At 40.0% G+C, this 20,206-nt stretch overlaps 1 protein-coding gene across 1 annotated transcript in view; it reads left to right on the forward strand.

Annotated features, from left to right (window-relative positions):
• The window catches only part of DCC (DCC netrin 1 receptor), a 1,018,850-nt gene that overhangs the window by 680,419 nt on the left and 318,225 nt on the right, over positions 1–20,206 (forward strand). The window contains exon 9 of the mRNA XM_025198166.1: positions 12,454–12,608. Within this exon, the coding sequence (XP_025053951.1) occupies positions 12,454–12,608 (155 nt within the window). The remainder of the gene's footprint in view (positions 1–12,453; positions 12,609–20,206) is intronic.

Consider the following 20,206-nt stretch of genomic DNA (forward strand, 5'->3'; position numbering starts at 1 on the left):
TAATATCATAGAAAGTAGGGCTGGAAGGGACCTCAAGAAGTCATCTAGTCCAGTCTCCTATTCAAGGCAGGCCCTTCTCTGACTAAGCCATCTCATCCAACTGTCCAACTTGCTCTTGAAAAATCCAAGAATGGAGATTGCACAGTTTCTCTAGGTGTTTTGTTCGAATGTTTGACCACCCTCATAGTCAAAAAGTTCCTCCTAATCCCCAACCTAAATTTATTTGCTGCAGCTTGAGGCTATCTCTCCTATTCCTTATTAAATTGTTAATATTTACTTAAATATGTGACTATACTATACGATATATTAATTAAATATATATTTTAATATTTACATAGAGAAAAGTGTATTCAACTTTTTCACCTTTGTCCACTTGCAACACACTTCTGTGGGATAGTTATTAGCATTTGTATTTGAGCCAGAAGACTATTGTTTTTGAGGGAGAGTTGGAAAGAAGCCTATATTTATTTGAGAAATACATGGATTTGCAATGGAGCCACTGAACACTGATAGATTTGGAACCCATAATCAGTTGGCTTTCCCCCCAAATCCTGCCCCGCAACATTTTAGTTCCATTTTCTAAGTGGGGGTCACATTTGCCAAGTGATATTTTTATGTTTAAACCTTGCTGTTTTGGGCTCTAGTCCTGGAGTAGATTAAAATATTTGTATAGGCTTACATCTACACCAGTCAGGAAGCATGACTGCAGCACATGTAGGTGTACCTGAACTAGCTTTAATCTATCTAGCTTGGGAATAGAGAGCAGAGAAACTGTGGGAGCATGAGCTGTATAAACCCACTCATTATAATTGATAGTTGGGGGCTAAACTCATGCTACTGTCACTTCATCGTTACCAGCAGTAGTATAACTAAAGGTGGGAATATGGCGCACCAGTTCTAGGCACCAGCTTAGGGAGAGGTACAGAACAGCAGCTGCTACAGTGCTGGCCTGGCTCCCTAACTGCATGTGCTGCTGCCCAAGATGCAGAAGTGCCTGGTTCTGCCCCTGGTTATCAGTACCCAAACTAGCTCTATTAAAGTTTGAGCAATCACACCTCTGGTTGCAGTGCAGAGATGGTGTTTGTTATAAAGGTCCAATATTACAAAATTAAAAAAAAAGGATACCCTTTGGAGATTGTCATGCATGTGCAAGGCTGCAGATTCACTGCTCCTCACATAGCAACATTATAATTGCAGTTTGTAATGCTGTAATAAAGCACTGTTTTTTTTCTTTTATTTTTGGGGAAAAAAACACTTGGACACTTTTAGGGTTCCGACAGTAGTGTTCAATGAAATGTAGCTAGCCATGTTAGTCTGAAGTCAAGTAGAGAGCAGGATAGGTTCACAATAGACTAACTAGTGTGTGTATGTGCATGTGCATGTGTGTGCATGTTGTGTGTATATACAGCACAAGGTTTGGTGAACTGTAGCTCACCTTTAGTATTCAGTGCAAGAGTTAAAACTTTCTTACATGGAAAAATTGCACCTATTTACTCAGCAGAAAAGTCTTAGTGTCCACTGCCCAAAACACTTCTCTGCATGATTAAAATGTGAAATGTCCTTTTAAATAAAGCTTTTTTATGAAAGTTGTCATGTCAAGGACTAGTGGTAGAGGTAGCCATATTCCTGAAACATGGTGGCATGTGTGGGTATCCTATAGAAAGATTGTAAAGCTCAAAGGAACAGTGGAGTTTGGAAGAATCCATGTTGAAAGCAAAGGATGAAGAGCAGGGGTTGTTAGGTTTTATTCATGGGTCTGCCACAGACCTTTCCATCACCTTGGGTAAGTCACTCAGAGCCTTACAATGAAGCTGAGAGAGGGAAAGTGGTCCAGTATTTTGGACTCTAACCTGGGATATAAGACTGAGGTCAAGTCTTTCTTTGGCCACAGCTTTCCAATGTCTTCAGGGCACATCACTGAGTTGGTAAAACAGGAATAGTGCCTCCCTTGGATGATATGAGGATAATATAAGTAATACAGATTGTAAGGTGTTTAGATACTTTAAGAGTTGGCACTAGAGAAGTACCTAAAGGAGGCAACATGGTGAGCCCTAGTATGAGGTACTGAATGTCTTTAAAATCACAGAGAGGTCAGTGGGGATTGAGAGTACTGGGCACCGTAGAGGTGCAACTCTCTGGGTGTCTCCAGATGATCAATCAAAAATCAAGGCATCAAAATAAATGGATCTTCTTGCAAATTATGGACATTAACTTTTTTGTTTTAATTGACCTGACTACATAGGAGGAGGATGATACTACTGTAATACTAAGTGGAACATCCACTGATTTGTACAAAATTCTTGGGGATTTCCTGATGCAAGACATGGGAGCAATACAAAGCATTGTTACAATTATATCTTAAGACATCTTAATGTTCATTTTGGAATGTGGGAACTGTATGGGTACTACCATACAGAATCAGAGCAGTGGTCCATCAAGTTCAGTGTCCTGCCTTCAACTTAGCTTAAGAGCTTTTCAGTTTTAGTAGTCCTATTTAATATTTAACTAGGAAGTATTTAGAGGCTACCATTGTCATTCTTAAGAGTACAAAACTATATGAAGAATCATCTGCAAATTTTTGAGTAGTAACATCCTTTAAGTAATTTCATTGGTACTACTCAGAGAGTAAGGTAACAAGTGATATGAGAATGTCAGACTGTACCCCTATATAAATAATGAAACTTGTTAAAAATCTCTTCCAGAAGGCAAGTACTTTCCCAATTCTCTGCCTTTTGCTCTGTTTGTCTATCTCTCATTCTTTTTTCTTTAAAAGATGTCTGTGCTCCCCACTTTGGGCTTAAATATGGCACTTGCAACTAAAAATATTCTTAAATAAATGCACGTGCCAGTTTAACCACAGCATGAGAGGTGTCTTTGGTTTTTTGAACTTTCAAGCTTGGCAGGCTGAACAAAATGAAGGTAGCTTTGCTTTAAGAGCTTAAGTGCAATAGTTGAGTCATGTATTGTTTACAGATTATTTTTACAAAAGAGCTATTTTGCTCTTTTAAAAGGAGTGGATCTGACACTAACCTCGGGCATTCAAAGAAATTGTCAAGCAAATTACTGTAACTCTAGAGTAAGAAGCTCTTCCCGGTGTTTGAGAATAAGAGTTATTTTGCTTGACAATTGACAGTACCATGAATACTAGAGCTGTGCATAAGATATCATGCCATAGATGTTTTCAGACTGTTATAGAGGAACTGCTAGCTGAAAGCCATTCCACAGGCTGCTAGACAATAGACTGGGTGGAAACTCCTGAGTGTGAGCCTATTGCTTTACTGATGTTCTGTCTTTCTAGTAAGTCAATTCTGACTATACCATCATCTTTCTTGCATGTTATACAGTTAATGCATTACAAAGAGCTAGGTAGGGCTTTGAACTTGGACTAATGGGAGCAGTGAAAAAGATTAGTGCTCAGAGTTGCTGAAGACAAGCTAGACTTCCTTTAAGGACAGCCTGCCTTTATAAACACTCAAAAGAAAGGGAGAAGTCTATGAAGGTAGCCTGTGTTTCAAAGAGGGCTGGCTCCCTTGACTCAAGCCTTTAAAGAGTAACCCCTTTAGAAGTGAATGCAGTTGTTACCACATTTTCCCATCGGCACACATTCAGTGGCTGTTGTTTGTTCTTGAATTTTCACACTTCAGTTGACATGCTTCCTGAAATCAAATGGTTTTGCCAGCTGATAAGTACAGCTGGAGACAACATGTAAAAATAAAGAGCAGATTTCTGTATGCACATGATAAAATGAATCTAAATCTATTAGGAAATAAATAACTACAAAACAAAGACATTTCTGAAAGGGAAAATGGTTTCATTTAAAAATCCTGATGCTTTAAACCAGCAATTCGCAACCAGGATGCCGTAGCACCCGGGGGTGCCTTGACATCCTTTCGAAGGTGGCACAGAGTGTTATCACTGTTAGCTGTGCAAACATGACTCACAAGACAAACCTAGAGATTCAAAATAGTAATTCAATCTTAAAAACTTTCTGACCTATCATGGTCTTTCTGAGTTCTTTGCAATAGAAAAAAATGCTGTCATTTTTCTGTAGTCAAAAAGCAGTTGAAAATTAAGAACTAGCATTTTCAGGGGGGTGCCTCAAGCCTAAAAAGGTTGTGAACAACTTCTTACACTACTTATTGACAACAAAAAGGCCTATCATTTCAGTGGGGGAAAAAATCAAAGTAACAGGTGATCAAAAAGAATATGCCCACACCCTGAAAGTGTATGCTGTGGTTTGTTTATATTTTCTAATTGAATATCATAAATCTATTTATTCTGGTATAAGGAAGTCTTCATTTTTTGATTTAGCATAAACCTCTTCCAAACTATATAAGCTAAGAAAAAATTAGAAAAGCCACACAGACTAGCTAGATCACTGATTGGGTAAAACTTTCCTATGTAGACATTGGTGTTACATTTCCTAAACAAGCAGTCAGCAAGCTTTTCAAGCTGTGGCCTGGAATGATCCAGCTTGGGTCGGAGGCAGACAGATACTGGGACCCAGCTGCCATTACTCCCCACTATGGCATGGGGTGCTGTGCCCACTGCCAAACACCACTGAAGCCCCCTGGCCACAGACTAGATGCAATGGCTCCACAGGCTGCTCTAAACTGATTTAGGTCCTCTGGAGTTCATCTAGACCAGAGGTGTCAAACTCATCCAGAACTGTGGGCCGGATGAGTGGTGTGGGGCCAGTCTACAGGCCGGACTGGATCCATGCTCCAAATCTGGAGCAGGCGCTGCATGAGGTGCAGTCTTGCTCCAGCTGCCATAGGATTGTGGTGCATGGCCTCAGAGTCTGCAGTTGTAAGTCGCAGCTGCTCCACTGCTCCAGATGCGAGCTGGAATGGTGTTGCATGCAGAACATCAGGCCATCTGGCGTGTCCCGTGTGCTGCTTATGAATAACTCTAAGACTCACGAGCAGCACCGGAGTCTGGATGATATGTCTTTGTGGACCATATCTTTGATGTCCCTGGTATAGGCTATGGGCTGTTTAAGACAGGGGCTGTTATTTTCTTCTCTGTATTGAGAACATAGCAGGGCCTGGCCCTCCTGTAGGAGACTGCCATATGACTGATACTAATATTAGTACGTATCTCACTAAAAGTCCATGGATTTTAGGTTGTGACTAAGTAACTTCTGAAAATGAGACTTCCACTCCTTTTCATGGAAATGCTTCTGAAGATGCTACTACAAGACTTTAAAACTAGAGATGAACAATGGCACCCAGATCTGTCTTTCAAACTCCCCCAAAGTCTACTAGAATTTCAATCAAGGATTTAAGTTTAGCATAGTATATATTACAAGCTCTTTGAAGCGAGGATCATTTGTTCTTTACAATGCAGAGGGCACTTTTTTTTTTTACAGTTTACTCCTGTTAATAAGAGCCAAATTAATCATTCAATTCCACATATCCCACAAATCTGGGGGTTGTTGGGTTGATTCAGGCTAATCTCCATTTCAGCTCTGTCCTCATAATGGGCCTTGTTTTCTTCAGCAATCTTTGTACACCTAATTTAGACATGTAGATCAATTCTCCATTTAGCTGTTGGTTTGCATTTGTTCGTCATTTCTTCTGGAATCTTTCCTCCATCTCTGTCTTGTCAGTCTGGCCCCACAACAAGCGAGTAGGCAAGCATTTGATCTTTATGTGGTTGTATGTTAGTCATCATAAAAGCAGGGCCGTGGTTTACTTTTTGGTAATTTGCTCATGATCTAATGCATGTGATTTTCAGAAGAAAAGCCCAACATTAAGCTTTTCAAGTGTCACCTCAAAAGAAATCTTGAGTTAGCCATATATAGCTTTTATGGAATCTTTTTGGTGCCAAATAAAAAGAGGATTATTTATTTTGTGGAGTATTCCTGTTTGATATTTTTGCCTAAGAAGCAATGTCCAGTTTTAGATGACATCTATTCCTATGTCAAATTGATTTGAATTTAGGAGCTTTGTCTTTTTAGCTGCTAATGCAGGTCTGCTGCCCCGTGCTGTTTGTTCGGCAGGAACAAGTGCTGGGGTCCATGCCTAAGAGATCCTACTAACAAACTGAAATAAAAGTGGTTTGGTGACCCCACCCAGGGGTGTCAAACTCATCCTCAGAAGATGAAATTACACTATCTGGGGACCCATCTACACATTGCACTCAAGGCGTGATTAACTAATAAATCACATCTTAAGTTGTGACCCAGCTAGCTGCACGTTCCATGAATTAATGGCATGATAAAACAAGGGATAAACCACAAACTTTGTGGCTTGTTCTTATCAGGCCCTTAATTGAACATGTAGCCAGGTGCTCCCCTGGGGCTGGGAGCCCCGTTGGCTAATGGTCCGCTGGGAGCTCTGCAGCTAATGAGGGTCCCAGCCAGGGCCACTCTTCTTTGCACTGGCCCCATTGTGAGCCTTGTCAGCTGAGGGGGCTTTCAGTGGGGCCATTAACACATGTTCTGCCCTGGCTGGGAGCCTTGTTAGCTGTGGGGTTTACAGTAGACAGTGCACATGTGGCATAGGAGGTGTGATTGTGTGGACCACACATCAGATCCTATCATCTCTACTACAAGTCCTGATTATCGGATCCTATCATGCATTTACCTGAATGTCTAGGGGGGTCCTGAGTGTTCATAATGAGCACCATAATATTAGTAGCATATACATTAATAGTAAATCAGTGTTTTCTCAGATAAATGGCATGAATTCCTAATCTTACAAAGAAGCCAGTCCTTTTGAAGCCAATGGCATTCCTCTTGGGGAAAAAAATGATATGTGTAAGTTGGTCTCTTGGCAGGATTGTGGACTATATTATTTATAAAGTTGAGCTTAAAGTACCAGTGTGTTTTCCATTTTTGTGACAATTTAATAGCTGCACAGATTTTTTAAAGACAGAACAGATCCTGAGATGATTTATTTTGGCCTCTTGTAGAATAGGGCTGGTGCAGTTTCATCCGTGCGCCTCTTAAATGAACACAACAAAGCTGTGTTTGACTAAAAACTGCTTCCCAAAATGTTTGGCTTAAAGTTTTTTCCTAGATGAACAGTTCACCTTTGTTTTTGAGCTGTGCTTTTCTCTTTCTTCAGTGGACAATGATACTGGGAGGTAACCAAACATAAGGTCTAAAGCAGGGGTAGGTGACATCTTTTGGCTGGAGTGCCAAAAAAACCACGATGTCTACCTTGGAAGGTGCCAAAGTGCCAGCATGCCAGAAAAACAAAATCAGGGGGTGGGAGACGGGACATGGCAGGACAGACGGCATATTAATATATTAAATAATCATAAATGTTGCCTTTGTTGTTGTGTATTCTTTCTTTGTTAAGCACGTTGCAATGACAGAGAGAGAGAAAAAAAGAGAAATACGAGAAAGAGGAGAGAGCGAGAGAGAGAGAAAAACAGAAAGAAAAAGGAGGAGAGAGAGGGAAGGAAAAAGGAGAGCAGAGAGAACCAGGCTCAGACACACACAACCACATGTGCACAAACACAGAGAACCAGAGCACACCCAGAACAAATGCCTACACACAGTGGCGACACATAGGGGGTGCACAGGGGTGCACGTCCACCCCCTGAGAGTGCCAGTGCACCCCCTGTCAGGCTGCGGTCCCTGTTTAGCCGGTGGGCAGGGGGGCAGGCGGGAGCGCTGCCAGCAAAAGCTGCAGTTGTTGCCAGCATGGAGCTGATGCCAGGGCTGTGGAGCCCAGCGCACCTGTTTGTAGCCTGCCTGAAGGCTGCTGCAGCTGCCCAGAGCCCAGGTTGGCTACAAGCAGCTGCGCCGGGCTCCAGAGCCCAGTCACCAGCTCGGTGCTGGCAGCAGGGGAGAGACCGGGGTTGTGCTGCCTCAGGCCCCTCCTCCACTTCCCACTGTCAGGCGTGCATGCACACGCCGGTACAGAGCTGATGCCGGAGCCTGGAGCAGCAGCCTGGGCTCCTTGGCTGGCAGCAGCTACCCAGAGCCAGGGCTGGTGGTGGCATTCCAAGCAAAATGGCCTCGCATGCCATGCTTGGCACGCATGCCGGGGGTTGCTGACCCCTAGTCTAAAGACTTATCCATTTAAAAACAAATAATATTCATTTCACAACAGGGAATATTAATGTGATTCATCCACCCTAGTCAAATAATTAAGTATATAAAATGTCATAAAAGCATCTGTTGTTCACCTAAGAGGTGTATGCAAACACTGTAGTTACATTTTAACACTCTGATCTGCTTATGTAAAGATCCTCTTTTACTTTTGGAAATTACATATTGAAATCCCTGTATTAGAAGTGAATCATATCAGAAGTTGACTTTTATTTAGCATGTAGTTTCTGGCCAAAAATCTCAGAAAAGAGTACCTAACTTCAGTGGGAGCTTCTGAGGCCCTTGCAGTTTTCTATCTCAGGCAGTAACATGGCCCCCCATTACTGTAGCAGCTGAGTGCTTCACAGTCTGCAAAGTATTTCTCTTCAGGACAAAACTGTGAGGCATGGAAAGGCTAACAAGGTACCTGGTGACCAAGTGACTAAAACCACAACTCGCATGAAAACTCTTCATCAGAGTTGAATTTAGGTCCCCAAGTCCTACTCTAATGTTCTGAGATCTGGACCATTCTACCTCTCTCTAAGCACAGAGACATTTCTTTGAATGGCTAAATAAGGATTTAAGGTCCCATAGAAGGAAGTCAGAGCCTAACTTTACACAGTCATGTTTAAAAAAATCTCTCTCTCTATCTCTCTATCTCTCTCTCAGAGTTTTATGCCACCACCACCCATTACCACCAGTTATGGGAATCTTCTGCATAAAACTAATAGCAAGTAGAAAGTTCCTAGAAGACACTGGTACTTCTCCCATTTCAGGGTCAAAGTTGTGCATCACATACAGTTTCTTTTTTACTTCTGCTCTACCCCAGGTAGAGTTTTTATCTGTAAAAGGAGATGCTGCTGCTGTGAGTGCCATTCTAAGCAAAATCTTAGACCTTCCTCCCTTTTTAATTTCCCCCGGTTTCCATCCTGAAGTTCTTGCTCAGTTATTCTTCAATTCTTGCTCAAGCAAAATTGAAACCCTTATTTTTTGCTACAGTACCTTTCTCTCTCTCTGTCTCTCTCTGTCTCTCCTTCTCTTTCTTTCCTTCTCTCTCTCTCTCTCTCTCTCTTTCTTCTGAAGTTAGGAGAACTTGAACTGCCATATTAAAATACAGGGGGTGAGAATGTGGAAAAAAACTCCTTAGATTGTGTAAGACAATACATCAGCTTGTTTCAGGCCATTAATCTGAGATATAAGGCATGTAGAATGATTATGTCTTGCAATTGGGTGGGATAAAGAACATTTCTATACTTGGATGCCACATTTCTAATATTTTATTCAGAAGGCATCCTAAGTTTGATGGCTAGAAACTCAAAATATAGAAGTTGGACAAAGGGTGGAACCTTCACTACTATAATGTGGTCTGTTTTTGTGGTATTTCAGACAGTCTAGAGCAATATAGTCAAGAACTGTGATTTTCAGTTGGGTTGTAATTTTCAAAATAGCTGGGGAACTATGCACCAAAATCCCATTAAAAATCAGTATAAGCTAAGCCCGTACATTTCTGAGGATCCTTAGAAAGCTCCAGCCATAGTTACTATCTCTCTATTAAATGCTTGCTTTGACATGCCTAATTTGGAATGCAGTAGGCCTGGATTTACCATACCAAATGTAGAAAGGAGAAAAAGTCACAACCACCCCCATGTCTGTGTGCAGCGGACTTGATTTTTCTTTTATTTTGAATCTTGGCCGAAGTGGATATAAAATGTGATCATGCTGGAATTGTCCTCTCTTACGCTACAGCAGCATTTGATACAAACTACAGTGTGTGTGTGTGTGTGTGTGTGTGTGTAAAAATATATACATATAAAAAGTAAGATTCAGGTCCCTTGAGCCTAAAGTATAGATTTGATTTAGCTGGAGAAATACTAGTATTCAACAGGCAGTTTTGGCTATTCGCTTTGATTGGACTGATAAACAACAGGGAATAAAGCATTTGAATTTTAACTCTGCTTAGTATTTGGAATAGATTTTCTGCAAGAGTGCTGGAGTCTACCTATGTTCCATCGTGTGAATGTGGACATCAACACAGATAGCACTGCCCCATAGGCAGATAAGCAAACGGACACACCCAAGGCTCTAGAGAAGCTGCTGTCATTCACTTTTGGTGGGGTTTAGTTGCTTATTGTGTTCCTCCTTTCACTTCTTCTCCTCTATGTGAGTTGCAGGGTTTTCAATTTTGCTCAGCTATCTTAACAAAAAAAGATGCATCTGATATGAAATAGCAATGCAGTATAACCAACAGCCCCATAATTGTCTGGGAAATTATATTTTGTTGACCCCCCCCCCCACCCCAAACACTTCTTACTGTTGTGAATTCTCTCATTTAAAAAATGTATATAAAAGTTGTTTTGGGATTGATTCGGCACTTGGTGAGTATCAACAGCAACCTTCCTGGCTTCAGCAGACACACCAGGGGTCAGTGTGTTTACAGTGCGGGTGGTGTTGTGGTGTGGGTTTTTGAATACATCAAGACCCCCCTCCCCCCAAAAAAGGAGTAGCTAGTTCTATTTTGGATTCCCAGACTTCAAAGTTTTGAAAATAAAAATCATAGGTAGAAGAGGCTGGCATTAGAATAAGAGAGCATGGGTTGGTCAAGGGCAGCTTTTCCCCTAAAACGCAAGGGAAGGCTATATATTTTTTCTTCACTTGGAGAGCTGCATTCTTCCAGAAATCCTCATCCTTCTTGGCTTGTATGAGAAGTCCTTCTGCTTGTCTCCTTTGACAGCTCAAAGAGATATATCAAGCAGTCACTGTCCTGTGTAGGATGATTCCAGATCATCCCCTAGACTATTGCTTCATCCAGGTAAAATTGCAGCAATAGGAACGCCATCACTTCCAAAGGAAGGTTGTTCTGGATCCTAACACATTCCCCGAAGGGACGATTCCAAAGGTATTGTCCTCTGAACCATTTTGCTGTCTGTATATGGCACCATGTAGAATGGAAACTGTGCTCCACAAAAAGCTTGATAAATTTAAAATCATCAATTCCTGTTTTTTAAATGAAATGTCATCAGCTTTATTTCTTTCCCTTCTTGTCTTAGGTGCCAGAGAGTTGTCTAGCAAAAACTAGGAAAATCACCAGGAATTAATCATTCATAAAAATGGTTTTCCCTCCATCTGTTCATGGATAGTTAAGGAGTTGTTTGACTATCTCAAACTTAAAACTTTATATATTATTCTAAGTCCATTCCCCTACCCCACCTCCCCCAGGGTAAGAGCATGCTAATGATCCTGGGGATGTAACTTGTTTGATGGCAGTGGATTGTTGTCAAACCACACTAAAAGTGAACTATGGCCCTGTCCCATTATATTTCCTGTGTCTGGAAAAATGCACAAAAACATTTGGAGTCCTTGCATGTCTGCTGTGTCAAGATCAGCACCTCGGCTGGCATCTTGAAAAGGTATGCAAGGGAAGGATGGTTCCGTGCAGGTTCCTTTGAAGACATGGTGCCTTTACAGGACCAGCTGTAATTTTGGCATAGGAAAACAAAGTTAAAATTGTTGGACAGTCCTGAACCAGCAATTTTCCTAGGTACTGCTGGATTGGGGTGAGGAAGCAAAAGAAAGAATAAAATTGATGGCATCCATTTATCCTAGCTGGAATGCAGCAAAGGGGCTACATATTGACCTTGATTTTTGTGCTCCGCTGCTGATGCCAGAATCAGAAACTGTTTTTGTCTGCAGGTTATGATGCCACTGCCTCCTAATCATCTCTATACACTTTTTTGGCAAGATGCTCAAAGGATAAAGTGGGAATACTGCATACTTTACAAATGTGCTTCCTTTATGACTTCTGAAGGGGAAACAGAACCAGCCAAATGAAGAAATTTCATCTCTGTGTGTTTTCTTTGCATTTAAAATAGCTACAGTAACTGACACTACTAAATGAAGCTCTGTTAGTGGGTGGTTGTTGTATTTTTCCGATTATCATCAAGAAGGCACATCTGTTAGCAGCACTGACAAGGCTTAATTTGTGGAACAATCAGAACCTGTTTTTCTGTCATTAGCTGGATGTTTATGATCCAATATGCATCTCACTATGTATATCACAGATGTTTCCCTTTACTGAATAGCTATTTGTTTCCCATCAGTTTTCCTTTCCTAATGCATTAAGGAAGGGGAAGTAGCTGATAGATTGAGTTGCTTATGAAATATTTATAATAGAAAATCTTTCGTTTTTCTCTTAGTCCTTTTACCACCTATCTTGGGCTCCACATAGGAGTTATTTTGTAATGGAATGCTTTAGGCCCCAAAAAGAAACTGCATAGGCATCGAAGCCAAGAACCAGAATTAGATAAGGTGGCAACAATTTGTAAGCTTGCCAGCTATTACAAATGAGTGTTCCTTGGAGGGCCATATTAACTTTTTTTTTTTTCTTCTGTATGACTATTTTTACTTAGGGAGCGGGGACTGAACACATCTCAGTCTGGGATACTTCAGCTTACAGTCGGAAATCTGAAACCAGAAGAGACCTACACGTTTCGAGTGGTGGCTTACAATGACTGGGGACCAGGGGAGAGCTCGCAGCCCATTAAGGTTGCTACACAGCCTGAATGTAAGTCTGAAGTATAATGAATGGTGTTTCTCATTTAAATGCAGCAAGTCTGCATTTCTCTTATTGCATCACTTAAAGGTTTACAAATAATTTCTCATTGTAAATATGATTAGCGGGGTGCCTATGGATAGTCACAATAATCTTCTAAGCATCTTCAGGGTAATATAATATTTTTTCTTGGGGTATTTTTAGAATATTTGATCTGATCTATGAACCAGTATTATATTAGTATTCATAGAATATTGTTAATATTGATAATTGGGATGATGACTTTGGAGTAGGACCATCTTCATATCAATTTACAAGATGTATTTGCATATAAAAACACACACATGCATACATATAATATGCCTTATACCTTATAAATTAAGACAAATCCTAGTCCAATTAAAGGACATAGAAAAAAAAAACCTTTTATTAGAGCTAACCAAATCTGTCCTTATTTATGTGGAAATATGTTTTAAATTATTTCATGCAAATTAGAAATAGTGTTATGCATCTTTAGCATGTTTTGGAGCTTACTTGTTATCCATTTGTACTTTCTTTACTCTCTTTTTTCTATTAATATAATCATTTATACAAATACATGATACCCAGAAGGAAGATAAACTTCCTTTGGTTCAATTTGTTGTCTTGCCACTTATTCCAATTAATGCAGTCATTGCCCCAGAGAAAGACTAGGTTAGTTTTTCTTTTTCCACTGCAGCACCAATTGCTCAGTCTACTTACTTATCAAAGGTGAATCTCCTACTGTTTGTACCATGCTCTGCCTCTGAAAGGGAACCTCTGTGGTACATAATACAATTTTAACTACGTGTAGAATATTTTACATCATTTCACTTTGCCACATGTTGCATTTTAACAGGATGTTTGCCTGAAAACCTTGCAGTCTTAAGAGTTGATGGCTGTGCTAGGAGATGCCAAATGTGTTTTCCCCGACTCATTGTTGCAGATGGTTTGTTGCCTCAGATAAAGAGGGTAGGAGTGACTTCTTGTAGTGAAAGGATTTAGAGTAAAAAATCCTGCAAGAAGCTGAGCTGGCTTGGATGGCTTTTAAGTTTCTTTTCTAAAGAAACCATACCCAATAGGAAAAAAAATGTACAATTGGATCAGCTAGGACTTGTGAATAATATCTTTGGAACAGGATAGGAAATTTACCTGTGAGTATGTGAATGACTTAGATTTTATCATGAGACATAACACCAAGACAATGACTACTTGCCATCATTACAAAAAAAACAAGTAAACACTCCAATATTAGGGACATTAGCATGGGTGTCATAGTGAGATGCCAATTGGAAAATTAAATTCAGCCTCTCTTAAATTCCTCTGTGATGCAGATTTGTTTGGACAAGATTTTTTTTTTTTCATTTTCTGCACTTAAATAGTTTGGCGATGCTCTTATGCCTTGTTATACAACTGCTGTGTTCTACCACAGAGGTGGTTACGTTTTGGCCCTACAGGAAGGGAAATTCATTTGCAAGTGGTTAATAAATCTGAACAGCAATTTGAGACCCTTTGATTTCAGGTACTATATAAGTGCTTGCCCATCATCTTAACTATTAATTAGGTATCTTCATTTTAAAAAGTACTTGCAACAAATGAAAACTGCATGAATATTTCCATTGAGCAAATACTTTCTACACTGTGAGAGATCCATGTATAAGCCATGCACTGGCAATCCTCAACATTGCATTTCCTGTATATGAAGCTCACATGACATAGAAATGCCTGTTCTTTTTAATATAATGCTGATATTTGGAAATTGTCTCCTATTCAGTGACATGAAGATTCTTTTCAAGTATCAAAATTTGATCATGATGAAAATGTATTTCTGCATCATTATTTTTTTCTGTTGCCAATATGATCTTGTAGGTACAAAACAGCTCTTTTCTGTGCTGGAATCCAGTGAGTTTCAATGTTGCTGTCTTCTAGAACTCATCATAACTATAGTCCATTAAGTTATATGGCTTCACTACAAATTGAATTTTTACATTGCTTAAGTAATGATCATAAGTATTATGCAATTTAGCATTGTTAAGGAATAAAAAATGATGAAAAAGGACGTCTGAAATGCATGTCTGGCAATGTCTATTTCTAAAAGTGCATACATTTTCTCCATAATCAGTTTAAGAGATCAACAGCACAAGTTCCAGCTTTTGAAATAATCATCTAGAATATAAGGGTTGGATTTATATGAAAGTTTTGTCCCCAGATTAAATCTTCCTTTTTACTAAATTCCAGCCCCTTTCCTTCTGCTTTCATCGTGTATAATTTCACTACTGTATTATCAGTCAGGATTTAAAACCCTTCCCGCTTAAGACTTGTCTAATCTTTTCATACCACATGTGGCGACTTTGTGAGTTATTATTTTGGCTCCTCAAGATGCTGCTAAAGCAGCTTGGCAGAAAAGAATAAAGAAATGGGTCTATTGCTAGCTGGGAGGATTGAAATCCTCTATCTGTTTTCAAGGTAGCCTGTGTGCTGGGGCACTGACTCAATTCTCTTCATAACCCTTTCGAATTAAGACATGTCTTTTAATAGACCTGTTTCACTGTAGTGCGTGTATTAGAAGCAGTTGGTAAAAGAAAATATTAATAGCAAGATGTGTCAATATACCCTAAAGTACTTTGATTGAGTTGCTGCCGAGCTGTTGTGCAGCCGACAGACTGGAAACATTCTTATTCCCATCTGCATTTTCAATTAAATCATTTTACTGTGCACTTGCATTTAAACTGCTATCCTAAGTTCTTAAAGGGCTTATGAAGAGAATTAATTAAGCCTCTTAGGTAGGGATGTTTTATTATACCTGCTAAACTGAAGTGTTGGGGTCATCTGCGTGCCCATATGTCCACCACTCACTGCACGTGCAGAAGGGAATGAATCCACGAAAAAGCCGGTAAGGGTAAAAGTGGCAAAGGCACTTGCAACTCCCCACTCTACTCAGATGCTTTTCCCGTCTGTTAAGTAGCCACACAGTCCTTTAACTATGGAAAAGTGGGTGTGCCAAAGGTTGAGGAGGAAGGATTTACCACTTGGACTTCTGTTCATCCTTTAAAACCAACCAGCCAAAAACTGCAGGCCTCTCTTTAGAGTTTTTGTTGGACGTAGCAAGGTTAACTCACGCTGGCCAAATTCAGTCCCTCTCTGCACAGAAATCCCCCCAGCAGTAAGTCAGTTTGGTTTTGTTGCTGGATGTTGAAAGGAGTGTATCCTGAACACTCCCTAGGATGAGAGAATCATTCCAGAAAGATACATATAACTAAAATACTTCTGCAGGATCAACTTTCTCTTACCAAAAGCAGTGTAGTATTATCTGCTGGTAGCTTGTTGCTTGAGATCCTTCTGCCACTGCCAGAGAAATTGTGTGATGTGAGAAACGAAAGAGTAAAGTACTGGTCACAACCCACAATTTTCCATGTGCTTTTGGAAGTGATGAGGGGGGGCTACTGCCTGGAGGTTTAAGGTTAGACTAGAAGATGTTATCTCAGCACCTCTCTGTTGTGATTAGAAATGAGATAAGTGAAGTCAAGGGAAGTGGCTGTGTGGTCCTTGTCAGCCGTGCTGCAAACTGGTATTTCAGGGAAGATGGATGTACGTGGGAAATCTTGAGTGTCGAGACTCCTTTTTCCTTAACGTGAATCTCTATGTTCATCAGACTGTATCTTAATAGGTTTCTGTGGGATGAATATTTTCTGTAGTGGTTTCTTGTGATGCTGGTTAGGAGACAACTGAAAGGCAGGGCATTTCCATTATCTGTGAGGTCACATAGTACCGAAAGCACCGTAGAGATCTGATAGCTGTCTCAGATGGTAATAATATCTTTCTCAACATTAAAAGACAGAACTGAGAAAAATGAAAGAATGTAATGGGGGGAGGGGAGGGGGAACGACTCACATTTCTTTAGCAACAGATTTTCCATGATCTGTAACATTGTTAAGCTATTTCCTGATACTTTTGGGTTTTGTGTCTAATCCTGTGAGGTGCTGAAGGCCGTCTGTAAAGTGCAGAGAACTTTCCATTTCTGTGGCTTTGGCTGAAAATGGAAAGTTCTTAGCATATGAGGTCAGGCCCCTTCCGGATAGGGAGCCCAATCTTGCTCTGACTAATCTCGGTGACTTTGCTGGGTGAAAAACCCAGCTCCAAGTAAGGGCCTTAGATCTGGTCAAGTGATAGGAGCATTCTCCCTTAATAAATTATAGAAAACTTGTAAAGACTAGGAGACATCCCCCTGCTCTCCCCCATCAGCTAGACCTGCCTTTTCATTATAGAACTTGCACTGTCACCAAGTTTATGATTGCCAGAAAAAGTATTTATAAAAACAGTTGCAATAATCTACTTCAGCACTTAGAGAGTCTGGCAGAGTAAGTATAAGCAAATATCCTTTAATAAAAAAGCTATTTAGAAGTAATGAAGTATTCTGTTTTCTTGCCTTTCTCTATCATAAATATAACAAAGTGAACAACAGGACTCCAACAGTGTATACTGTGAGCAGTGGAATCGAATGTAAATGCCTCTCTATCTCCAGATAGGAAGCACTATGTATGCCCTAACCCAGAAAGTCAGCATCTTGTTTCAATGGATGTAGAAAGAGTTGGTTGACTTTCCCTAGGCAAACATTCACCTGTTGAATTGATACAACTATGCAGTCAGCCGTTCTTGACAGCAGATGTGGCCGATTATCAGGAGACCATTTCAATGCTTACGTATCATCAACAAGAGACAAAGGCTGAAGCTAACATTTTTTAATGAATTTTGAATACCTATAATCAGCATGTCAATAGCATCCCATTTTCAGAGAAGCTGAATATGTGCATCTCCCTTTGAGATTTTTTGGCACACAAAATCTCTTTGGACCTTTAAAGCATGCATCTGTGCCTCCCATCTTTCAGTCTACTCTTTTCTAGCCCCATAAGTTTTGGATCTTTGATGTAGTAGTACATTCAAATATAAAGGGGTGCTAAAAGGCTGACATCTTAGGAAGAAAAGGGAAGGTGTGGTCTGTAGCGTATGAACACTGTGGTAGAACAAATGTGAGAAAAAAACTTTTGGTAGGGTTTTGAAAGTATCTGTTGACTTGTAATTATAAATTCCCATTGGATTCAAGCTCCTATGCCACTTAGCTGCATTTGGCAAATTCACCCAACCATGCTACCCTGGGTTTTGGGTAAAAGAATATAACAAAACAAATCAAAACCAAAACCTTTCAGTGCAATGTGTGGACTTGTGAGGGGATAGATTATTATTAACCCCACATCAGAAAATCCTACAAGAAAGCACAGATTAATGGATTGTCCAGTGTAGGTAGACAGTGGGTCAATAGGCAGGTGGCTGTTACATCTCCATCTGTTGTTTTTATGACATGAAGCATCTGCCTGTTTCTACAATCATTTTATGTTTTTGGGCAAGGGCAAAGTTGTGGCTGCTAGAGCCAGCTGTTTATGACTCCTTATGAAAGGTGCAGTTTAACCCTTTTATGCCTAGAACCAGACCTTTCTAGGGAAACTGCCATTGTAGGAAATGAATGATCCAAAACACAACTCTTGCTGCTGAATGCCGAAGAAATAAGTCAGCTTTCAACAAGTGACCCATCTACAATACATCAAATCAGAACATTTAACAGTGAGACTGTTAGTAGATTGTTGTCATCATCTCTATAGACTCAAGGCTGCTGAAACGACTTGTATAGAACGCTTGCAGAAAGTTGTCAGAAACTGCAATTCATTTTTGAAATCACTCTCGCAGTGAGAGTTGATAGATCAGGGATTAGGTAATAGAGGGAAGGTGATTTTCATTTCTAGTCACTGGTTCAGAAACAGACCAGCTTGGCAATAAACAAAATCCTCCTTTCAATGGATGTCCTTTTGGAAAATGTTTTATGAACTAGTATGTTTGCTCAGCTTCATTCTTATGGACATATGCACCCAGCCAAGCATCCCGGCATTCGGTATTACTATACACCCATATTAAGAGAGACTAAAGGATGAAGGTACTGACAGATAAATGATCAAAACAAAGCCTATGCTGACATGTATCCATGCATTCTGTATTATGACATATCAACCATGTGTCCCTCCCTCCCTCATCTACATTATTTATTGCAATATGTATCTAATCTTTCTATACTATGCTTCTTGCAACTAACATATAGGCTAAAACATTTTCCTTGCCCTTCTAGGAATTGGTCTATGAGCAATTTGTCTTTTTTCAATGATTGTAAAAGCCCAAGTTATTGCTGCCTGCTGTTGCATGTGGACTTACATTTCAGGTGCACACTGTACTGATAAGTTTATTACTGTATGTCTGCAGCAGTGAAGAACAAACACGGACCCAGGAGATCTGGGATTAGAGTTATCCTGAGCTGCTTAGGACAAACTGCAATTTCTGATTTGCAGTTAGTTCCCAATATCCAAACTAGGGGAAATAACACTTCCTTCTCTCACTCTTCTCTATGATTCAGGGTGAGGTACAGGGGGGGACCATCTTATTTATGCTACATGTGTGTTACTGTAATAGAAATAAATTATTAGAAGAATAAAGCAGTAATAAATTATTACATTGGTAAAAGTAATGTCCAACTGGAGGGAGTGAAATGGAGCATCCTATTACTGCCACTATCTGTCTTATCCCCATCACAGCGGGAAACAGAGGACATTGACTGAGCACTCTCTACCTATCAATTTACAACAATATGCTTTTACATTAACTTATTTTAAAAGAAGAAACTCTGCAGGTGCTAAATCTGCATTGCCCTCCAGCCAAATCTCCTATACACACCAAAGGAATTCCAGAATAATGAATAACTTTCCATTTTAGTTTGTTAAAGTGTCTCATTTTTACAAGATGAAGATCACATTTACCAAGATAGTAAGAGATGAGGTAAATAAATACTTATATAACCTTTGATTTGGTAGTAAATTGTCATAGTTACTTGATATAGCTATGGGATGCTACTGTATGATGTGGTATGTTCAGCCATTAATATATACCTTATTTGTGTGTGTGTTCCTCCATAGTAGCTCACTAAAATACACCCTGGAGTCCTTTTATATCATTAATACATGGACTTTTCATTTTATATTGATTTATGTGAAGAACAGGAAAGAATTCCAATTGTTTTTGATAAAAGACATTTTTTCCATGTAAAAAGAGGGGCACAAGCAACTTGCTTCTTCGCCCCCCTTTTATTTAACTCCTTTTGCCCTTCCCCCCTCTTCCCAATACCACCTACCCCATTTCCATCAATCACTAGTGATCAAACAGGTACCCAACAGGTGGCATCACTGCTTTGGTATGAGTGCCAATTAGTTCAGTTTTGGACCTCCGTGTCTTTCACTTGACTTATCTTCTAGGTGCAATCTGAAAGGGCCTTTAAACACCCTTCTCATTATGGGCATCTGTACACACCATGGGTTTTAAACCTCATTAAATTAAATAGGTTTATAAAATTTAAACTTGTTTATTTTGGATCGTTGAATCTGTGTTTACACGCACTAGGTTTTCAAATGAATTATGCCAGGTCTCTGGCCAGTGCCACAGGAGAGTGGGACAGTACAGTGCTGCACCCCTGGCCAGGGGCCACCCCCCCCCCCCAACCC

The sequence above is a fragment of the Alligator sinensis genome, unplaced genomic scaffold, assembly GCF_000455745.1.
Source record: "Alligator sinensis unplaced genomic scaffold, ASM45574v1 scaffold701_1, whole genome shotgun sequence".
NCBI lineage: Eukaryota > Metazoa > Chordata > Crocodylia > Alligatoridae > Alligator > Alligator sinensis.